The sequence below is a fragment of the Synchiropus splendidus genome, chromosome 2, assembly GCF_027744825.2.
Source record: "Synchiropus splendidus isolate RoL2022-P1 chromosome 2, RoL_Sspl_1.0, whole genome shotgun sequence".
Taxonomy (NCBI): domain Eukaryota; kingdom Metazoa; phylum Chordata; class Actinopteri; order Syngnathiformes; family Callionymidae; genus Synchiropus; species Synchiropus splendidus.
In genome coordinates this window covers 24723767-24733559 of record NC_071335.1, presented here as the reverse complement: position 1 = coordinate 24733559, position 9793 = coordinate 24723767, and the positions used below count along the sequence as shown (strand labels likewise).

The 9793-nt window shown below is 45.1% G+C and overlaps 2 protein-coding genes across 2 annotated transcripts; both read left to right on the top strand.

The window, feature by feature from the left end:
- Positions 1-66: 66 nt before the first annotated feature.
- fgfbp2b (fibroblast growth factor binding protein 2b) lies at positions 67-3378 on the top strand. The gene is made up of 2 exons (XM_053856629.1): positions 67-2772; positions 3235-3378. The coding sequence occupies exon 1, from the start codon at positions 2076-2078 to the stop codon at positions 2766-2768; it is 693 nt and encodes a 230-aa protein (XP_053712604.1). The 5' UTR covers positions 67-2075; the 3' UTR covers positions 2769-2772; positions 3235-3378.
- A 1580-nt stretch (positions 3379-4958) lies between these two features.
- On the top strand, positions 4959-6574 carry LOC128754513 (fibroblast growth factor-binding protein 1-like). Its single transcript, XM_053857195.1, has 2 exons — positions 4959-4986; positions 5885-6574. The coding sequence occupies exon 2, from the start codon at positions 5900-5902 to the stop codon at positions 6476-6478; it is 579 nt and encodes a 192-aa protein (XP_053713170.1). The 5' UTR covers positions 4959-4986; positions 5885-5899; the 3' UTR covers positions 6479-6574.
- The last annotated feature ends 3219 nt before the right edge of the window (positions 6575-9793 follow it).

Below are 9793 nucleotides of genomic sequence, written 5' to 3'. Positions count from 1 at the left end.
TTTACACAGCGCTGCCATGAGGATGCAAGTCTGTAAATAAAACGGTGACTTCTGAAGCTCGCGCCTTTCTTGGTTTGCTCGTGGGCTCCTCGGCTGCGGTGACCGGGCCCGGCGGGTTGTGGGTGTGGGGTCCGGCGGTGGTGTGACTTGGCAGCATCCTATCAGGCTTCAGCCTCCTCTTCTGGAAACACACACACACACACACTTGTGTCCTCGTTATTCTCGTCGTCCGTTTCCACCACGGTGACGTCAAACTCGGCCTTTTGCTCCGGAGCCAGACCCACCTGTGGAAATGTACATTTGGGAGCTCAGATCCGGATCCAACGGTGGGTGGTTCACGCAGGGCACCCTCTGTCATATGGAGGCGGGTGGAAGAGGCCTCACCTCTGGCGCGAGCTCGCGCGTGCAGAGGCGGGACGCGGAACCGCGCTGCGCCTTTTCATCATCCAAAACAAAAATCTTAAATAAAAATGTCAATATTTGTGTAAAGAAAAACACTGTCGTTTATCTATGTTTTTCAATGTGTGTGCGTGGGAGTTCGACTTCCCGTGTGTTACTGTGGGCGTCCATCCGGTGTGTGTCTCCGTGTGGTTGCGTCTTTTGTTAAGTGTGTGGAAAAGTTGTTTCAAGATTCAAGAGGTTTATTTGTCACACATACACTTATACGCGGTACAACGCATGGTGAAATTCTTGTGCGCCTTGTATAGCGATACCTGTGGGGACCAATTCGAAGTTTAAGCTTCAATTTGAGGACAAAAACTTAAAAATGGGTTGGTCATTATAATCGGTTTTGGACCGCGATCAAATTAGTTGGATGTTCGACGGATATTCTTCACCATATGCTTCACCTTAGGCGGCGTTGTTCGGTCTGTTTCACCGGAAAAGCGGTCGCTCCTCTCGGAGGCGCTCTCTCACTAGCAGCAGTCGAAGTTAAGGGACCGTCCACAAGTTTTCAGTCGTGAAATTGTCATTAACTTCAGCGAAAACGTTTGCACTATTTCTTCAATAGCATCTAGAAAAAGTGTTCAGATGACTTCAGTGATTGTAAGCTGTCACCAGACATGTGACGCATTAGAGACGGTAACTTTACTGTCATGATTTTGTTGTTGTTGATATATTCATTTTTCCCACTATTTCTTCACTAGCGTTTAGAGAGATGAATCCAAAGTAAATTATACCGTTCAGAGTCCTGGTTAAGGTGAGCCATTTGTTTTGGATGGTTAGGTTTTGAGCGAGAGGCTGGGGGAAGAGTTATGCATAAAGATTGGAATACAAACGTGTGTGTACATGCTCCAAGAGACACATTACTATTTCATTTGTTTTGTTTTTGTCGACAGTGTCTTAGCGTGCTTCATGTTTTGTGAGTCGGTGTGTTTTGGTGTGAAAGACTGTGCTGCTGTGTGGTTGGTGTGTGTTTATTCATATAGGTGTTATTGTTGTGGACTGTTTTTTATTCTTTTTTTATCAAAAAATCTGATACTATAAATTAAATTTTCACGTGACAAGCAGCTGTTAGTTCTGATGCGCGAACATGGCCACCAATGTTTTTTGGGTCAGTGGGTTCTGCTCTAATTTCATACTGAAAATAAGGAAACAGAAAATTTAAAATTGTATTTTTTTTCTCCCCAAATAAAAGACCAGAGGACCAGAATGTATCGCTCCAGGCTTCTGGCTCAACCTTTCTCCGCTTCACCTAAGTTTGTCTGTGCCAGATTAGCCGAGGACCAGGTTGAGGTTTTTGTTGTAACAAGGTCACGGATCAACTTCAGCACCGCAGCAAATGGGTGCAGCCGACCCTCCCCCCCCCGCACCCATCCATCAATGGTCAAAGAGCCTCTTATGTGCGATTATATAATGCACTTTTTCTGGACACAACATGTGGCTTGAGTGTGCGTCTCTTCTCAGCCCCTCAGCCTCATGTCGCTGACCCCCATCGTCCCCCGTGAGTGCAGGAGGAGCACAGGCTGGAGGTGGAGCTGGCCTCCTCACCTGAAAGCATTCTTTGTCAGGAGCTGCCTTATAATTCCCTCTCGGACGCAGCAGGCTCCTCCAGACCTGATCCTCCGACGCCGACCATGACACCCGCCATCACCCTGCTGCTCCTGGCGGCCTCACTCTCCGCAGCGCTGGCCCAAACCAGCAACAGCGACAGCAAGCCGCGTGCCAACTGGGACGAGCCCATCCGCTTCAACACCAAGTCCAAAGACGCCTGCACCATGGTGGTGACCCCGGCCGGGGACCTGACCCGTCTGCGGGTCTCCTGCAAAGGCCAGGACCCGGCTCTGTCTTACTACTGCGACTTCCAGGGGAGACCCAACCTGTGCCGGCCGTACACCAACAACCCTCGCCACTACTTCACCCAGCTGAGCTGGGAGCTGAGGAAGCTGAGCCACGCCTGCCAGGGGCCCAAAATCCTCCGCCCGTTCATGTGCAAGAGGTTCTCAGACGAAGCCCAGATGACCTTCCTGACCTCCTGGCCCAAGTCGGCGACTCTTAAACCGCTCAAGTCCGGCCAGGAGACCCGCAAGCCGGTGGCGGTGCCGCCTCAACCCAAGCCAGCTGCTACTGCCAAACCAGCCCGACCTCAGCCAGTCAGACCCGCAGCGGGCAAAGGCCCCCAGGTCAAGAAGACCACTCCCAAGCCCGCGAAGACCACTACCGCCCGACCCTCGGAGGTCCCGGAGAGCGAGGCCTCCCGCCTGGCCAATGAGTACTGCTGGAAGAGCTTCCAGGGGATCTGCAGCTACGTCATCGGCTGGTTCCAGTGAGGAGGTGAGACACGACAGGAAAAGCTTTTCATGTTAGGAACGCTCGGACCGCGCTGTGTTTCCAGGCACAAACTCAGGAAGAGGTGTCCGCAACATGGTTTTACTGCCCGTGGTTGTGTGTGTTTACTGTGTCTGAGTCAGAGTGTGTTTTAGAGTGTGGCGTTCAGTTCAGTGGTTGTTTAGACGTACTTTTGCTGTGTTTAGGAAGGTGTGCAGGTAGAAGTGTATGTTCTAGTCTCTGTTGTGTAGACATGAATGTTTGTTTGGTGCTGTGTCGTGTTTCAGCGCGTGTGTTTTAGTGTGGTTTGCAAGATTGTGCGTTTGCTTTTTGCATTTGTCCGGCCAATCGTGAGCCTGTAAAAGGAAATAAACTTAGATAATAAAATATTTTCTGCCGTTAAAATGGCATTCAGCAGCTGATGCTTTTGTTTGCGACGTATTTTAAACTGATATTTGACTGTTTCAGGAGGGAGAAAGAGTCCAGACGTTCAGAGCTGGAGACACTGAAGCGTCCGGCCTTGGAGTGAGGCTCAACACTTCAAATGATAAAGGACTTGTGCGGCTGGTGATTGTGTTTGTTACGTGATGTTATGAGAATAAAACCATAAAGCGAGTGGGAGCTCCTGGTCTGCTGCGTGCTTTCTTCCTCCGCTCCACTCCACCAGACGTCGGTGAAGGAGTCTTTGTGTCTGAGCTGTGACAACACGCCTGCTGTCTGCTGAGGAAGTGCTGCAGGTCCAGACGGCAACCATAATAAAGTGGCACGAGTCGAGTGTGTGTGTGTGTGTGTGTGAGTGTGTGTGAGTGGCTCAACAAGTCTTTGTGTGATCGCAGACTTGAGGGGAACAGAGGAGCCCTGTGTGGCTGGGACACACACATATACACAGTCACCTCACATCCAAACAAACACATCTGTGGTGGAGACAGTTGAACCAGTACATGAAACTAATGTTGGTAACACACCACAAAATGCTTCACAGTGACTACCACAAACTAAAAATAGATTAATTGTATCACAGAGCCATCAATTATCCTGGAGGTGGAATGATGCAGAACTATAAATTAGATTAGATTCGATGGCCCTCAATAATCCCATAGTGGGGAAATTCAACATGTCACAGTCACAGCAGCCAATGACAACAAAGACACTGGCACATATCAAAGACATTATAAGGCATAAATAAAATGTGAATAAATAAATACAAATTATATACCTGTATAAACAAACATCAGGACAAAATAAAGAACATATAAGTAAAGATAAGTAAATAGGTAATACATACATAATTACAAATTGTTGAATCTGTACATACAATAATACATTGTATAAATAAACAAATGATCGACAATCCACAATGGTCAACAATCCGTCAATCAGATTTTACAGTTGAAAAAAAAATACAGTCACCTTTATTTCCGTTTATTTTCTCCATTAATATTTACTTTTATTCATGAGTTAAATGAAAGTAGTTTTGAAAAGGTACCGCGCCGTCAGCTCAGTTGGTACATCAATATCAACAGTCCGTGTGACAACAATGAAACGACTATAGTTCCCATCTTGATAAATGACGCCTTCAAAATAAAAAATACAAAATAAATAAAATATTTAAAAACATTACCATGCTTGACTGTTTATGGACTACGCAATTCGAAGTCTGAGGATGTCTGCGGGTTTGTTATTGATCCCATTTGCTTCTGAATTTCCAGCCTTCATTTTGGCTGTACATAATTGAACAGTGAAGGATCGTGAGTCGTGCTTGACGAGAAATATAATTGTAATATAATTGTAATAATAATTTTACTCCCAAAAATGTTCTTCTTTGATAAAGGTTTGACGACTGATGCGATGCTCATCTACGCTGATACGCGCACTGCTATCTGTCAGCCACGTGATGGCGCCATTGAGCGAAAAACATTTCCTTTATTAAATACTATAATTAAAATACGCTCCCTCCATTGTCATACATGTTAACTTAAATTTATATTTAGGATATATTTTCAGAGAAAAAGTACGACTTTTTTTCTTATTTGGTGAAAATCAAATCCCTGTTTATTAAAATCCATAGTTTTTGTCAATGACATCCGAATGCATGAGATTTGGGCGGGAATAGTGGGCGGGTGTAAATGCGCGCGCGTGCGCGCGTGTGTTCAAGAATGACGTGACGGACCTCCGCCGTACACGGGCGCAGATTTTTACACGCGGCACCGAGCGACTCCGGTGAGTAAAGCTGACCGTTGAGTTGAACTTGTGTTGAATTGCAGCCTTCACTCTTCTGAAATAATAATGATTTTAACAGTGACTACATGGATGTAAATTAATGAATGTATTCCTATTTATTTGGTCAAATACGAGCATGAGCAATGTACTTTGTTTTGTTTTCTATTTTTTATACAATGCATTCTATTTTTTAAATAGTATCGGGATTCATTAAAGCATTGCGCAGCTGCCGTATCGTTTTATCATGTATTATATTGTACATATATGACATACAGAATCAGAATCAGAATAGAATTTATTGCAATGGTCAGTGGGGGTTCCACCAACTAGGAAAGTGCTTCGATATAAAGTGCTGTTAATAAAATAAAATAAAATAAAATAACAAAGGCTGATCACAAATTTAACAGTCTGATGGCTGAGGGGAAGAAGCTGTTCCTGTGTTAGCCTCCTGTGAAGAAGCTGCGCAAACTACAAAACTATAATAACATGTGAGTGGAGAAAGTTGTACTGTGAAAATTGACTCAATGTGGAAAGTATCTTACATTCCTCCACTTAAATGCGTTATATTTGTACCAAAAAATACGGTATCGCTAATAGGAAACCAGCGTTTTTTGAAAACATACAATACTGAGGTACAAGTTATTTAAATTAAGTTACTTTTACGAAGCGAGAAATGTCCATGAAACACTTTTACATTGAGAACGTGGCCCTATAGCCACACAATGCAAAGCCATTAAATTTGCTTGTAATAAAAAATAACACCATTATTCCAGTAGGAGACTGAAGTTGTTTATGTTTGCTGAACAACATTCTGCTCTTTCCAATCATTTCTCGACGTCCATGACAATGTGACCAGCTGAAAGCGGTGACCCCGCCTGAACTCTGTTCCTGTGTTCAGGTTTCGCTGGTGAAGATGTCGCTGGCGCGCTTTCTCTCCGTCCTCCTGCTGTTGACCCTCGACCCGCCGCTCTGGGCGACTAGGCTCATCCCCGGCCGGGTCTCGGGTGCCACCAACAAGTTCACCAACAAGGACAAGATGCAGTGCACCTGGAACGCGACGGGGCCCGAGGAGAAGATGACACTGTCGGTGACGTGTGAGAACCCGGAAGCGCGGATCATCGGCGGGGAGACCGACCTCCAGTGCGACTACAACGGCAGACCCGCGCTGTGCCCCGGCTTCCGCTCGAACCCGCGCGTCTACTGGAAGCAGGTGGCTCGCGCGCTCAAGCGCCTGCAGGGGAAGTTATGCAAGGACAGGCGCGCGCTGGTGAAAGCGGGCACGTGCAAGAGCGCGCCCCGCGACACCCATTTCAAGCTCGTTCTTGGAAGTGCCGTTTCCAGCGCGCAGTCCGGAGGCATCGACATCCCGCCGCCGCCTGGATCCACGGTCTGCACCAGGACGCACCGGCAGACGGCGGAGGAGTACTGCAGCCACACGTGGGCGAGCGTGTGCACCTTCTTCCTGGCGATGCTGCAGAAAGAGAACTGTTGATCTGTTTGTGCCTTGCTTCGTATTTACGTTGTACCTTTCTTTGGTTCCTGTCGAGCGGTCTTGCGGGTATTCATTGTGCTCATAACTGTCATTGAATAAAAGGAAATATTTTCAATTATGTTTATTCTTTTTATTATTATTATTATTATTCTCCCTTCATAAGACAGAAACATCTAAAGTGTCACCCGTGTCTTCTGATCTGTCGCAGCCAAACGAGTTTCCACGGCTGCAGCTGAGTGTTTTCGTTGAAACATCAAACCCTCCTGGTGCGGAATATTTCTGTTGCGCTTCTAAATGAAAGGTGTGTTGGCCACGCCCCCCTCCCCTGAAGGTATCCATCTCCACCTGCGCGGAGATTCCCCACTCGCGGTTTAACATCCCACAGATGTTTCTGCAGCCGTCCATGCTGCGCCTCTCCTGCTCCCTCACCTGGAACACCTGGAAGCGCACGTTGTTTTGGGGGGCCATCAGCTGTAGTTTAGGGAAACAGGCTCAGAATCAGCTTTATTGCCAAGGTCAGTGAGGAACCAGGAAAGTGCTTTGGAACAGCGTGCCATAATGATCGAAACATAAGAAGAAGAAGAAAAAGAAGAAGATGAAATAAACAAAAATAACATTAAAATTAATAAAAATAAACAATAATAATAGAAGTAACTAATAAATAACCGACAAACAACAAGGGCTGTTGACAAATTCTGACGGATGAGTGGAAAAAGGTCTGAAGGAAAACATGTTTGATTCATAGTCAAAGCCTGCAAATTGTTCCACACCATTGTTAGCCACAGTTGCGACACTTGTGAGCCAAGCTTTGGCCCCACTGGCTCCACACTCAGCAGCCCTCTGTTATTCCACACATCACTAACAAGAATCGCCCTTGCTCCAACACATCAGGGCCGAGTCAAATATCAACATCCTGCTGCGGCCAAATCCTCCTCCTTCTGAGATCCGATCAGGACCCGCCGGTCTGCTGTGAACCCTTATGATCTTCACGCTCCAACCATTTCCATTACATATTTAGATTTTGATGAAAACGTATTTTTTCATTTCCTGTCAAACCCCAGGTGAAGTCAAATATAAACATGTTTATTTCCACCCAGTGTGAATAAGGGGCCCTGCTGGTTTGGCCAAGGTCGGCCAATTGACTTAGACACACATGGGTGCGCAGAAGAAAGTGCTCAGTGGAGAATAAGTGGTTTGATCGATAAAGTGTGAGTGGAACACAGACGACCAGGGTTGTGCGTGAAGTGGCTCCAACTTGTTTTCCCTGTAACTCCTGGAGTCTACGGAGGACGTCCAGCACAGACCCGGGTAAATTCGTCCAGAAAAGACTCCGCTCTGAAAATAATGAGTCAGAAATTGACATTAGGATAGAGTCCTAACTGTATCAGATTTGGATGGAAGCAGAGAATCGACTGGCTCAAGCTGGGAGCTTCTCATCGAGCCTGAGAACTACACAGCCTTCACTTGTCCTGCATCACTTTCAGGAACCACCCTCCTGGTTCCACTCTGTCTCGGCCCTTTGATGTAACCACGCCAGCGAGACTTGACACAACATGACAGGAAGATTGTCCCTCAAATCCCACGCTACCTTTTCGGATCACATTTACTCCGGTTCCCAAAAGTGTAAATGAATCAGGAGCATTCCACAGGAGGGGCAGGATTCGCTGCTATTGTGAGTCACTCAGAGGTGTGTGTGCTCTTCCTACAGCGACTGAATCAACATGTCTGATCTTGTAGTTGTTGGTTCATGAGTCTTCTCAAATACAGGAATTATCCCTGTCACTAGTATTACATCAACGTGAATCAACAGCAAAAGTCTTTTACTATTTGGAGAACAGATAAAGTATTTCATGACGTAAACAAAGACAGAATAACTGTGTAGTAACACTATGATTCTCCAGGATTCTTCTCAGTTCAGTATTTTTTTTCAATTAAAATCTACCATGAGTACAAAAAAAGTGTTTCACTGTGCTGCTGCTCAGCTAATGTGGCCAATACTTGTGGCTGCTTCAGGGATCAGGTTGATCTGTGATGCTGGTGAATATTTATTTTTAACAAATGAATGTAGTTTCACATACATGGTGTCTGTTTAGTGTTTTTCTTTCCTGAAACTTCAAGGTGGCTGAGAAGTGCAAAACACATTTATAAACGTTTGAAACAAACTTACAAATAGCGAAAAACATTTACAACATTTCAAACAAATTCACAAACTTCTTTAGCAAACAGTTTACGACTCTACTAAAATGAAAGTTGGTGGCTCTGACAGTGAATATTGCTGGTCTTGCTGTGGACGCTACTGAGTTTTATTGAACTAAAATGTATTTAAAAAAGGGAAATCAGAAGAGTGGAATTAAAAACAGCTTGATCCATCTTCAGACTTCAGGTGTAACTCCTGACAGGGAGAATCAAGCAGAGATGGACTGAAAGGCACTTGCAGTGGTGTCTGCAGAATGCCAGAACACGCCCTCAGGAATTTGGGTTTAATGGATTTAAGATGCCACACGCCCCTGATTATTTTTAATTCATCGGGATTTGTGGTAAAGATTTAATGTCGGCTCATAAAAGCGGCTGAAAGAATGAACCTCTGGCTCCATCGTGCTGCTGCAGATGCCATTCTTTTAGTGTATGCTCTTTCACTTGTCAAGTTGGACCTCAAGGTTGTCAGACACCTGTCCGAGGCCAGTCTGCAGACACCATCAACTCTGCACATGTGGAAAAAGTGAAACAAAACTGAAGGACTATTGAACCAGGCTGAACTTTTGCATGGGATTTTGCTTCATCTGGAGCAGTGGCTCTTAACCATGGTTGGGCCACGAGCGGCTCCAAACAGCTGCTAGAAGTTTTCCTGTTTTACAGCTTTTGCTGTGAGACACTCAGTTTTAACACATTAGTCACGTATGGCGGCAGTAGTGTGTCACTGCATTGAACTGACAGGTGCAGGTTTGCGATACTTACCAACTATGGAGAAGTTCTTGAGAAGAAAAAAATGATGAAGTGATGGCGCCCCCAACAGTAAAAACTGTTCATGAAAGCACCTGTAGAAGCAGTTTTGAAAATTAATTAGAACATTTTTATTTATATCTTCTTTGGAGTTTAAATAAAATATATTATTTTATTTTATGATATTTAGACATGGTTTTATTATTTTTCTTTTATTCAGAATTTTATTAATTTTTTTTCAAATTTTCTCAACAGTTTGCATCAAGTGTATTTTCTTTCTTGGGCCCCGTGATCAAAAGCAGGGGTTCATAACCTTGTTGGAGGTGCCAAACCCCACCAGTTTCATATGTGCATTCACCGAACCCTTATTAGGGG

Excerpts from the sequence above, each read along its gene's own strand:
- LOC128754513 (XM_053857195.1), top strand. The coding sequence starts at position 5,900 with ATGTCGCTGGCGCGCTTTCTCTCCGTCCTCCTGCTGTTGACCCTCGAC.
- fgfbp2b (XM_053856629.1), top strand. The coding sequence starts at position 2,076 with ATGACACCCGCCATCACCCTGCTGCTCCTGGCGGCCTCACTCTCCGCA.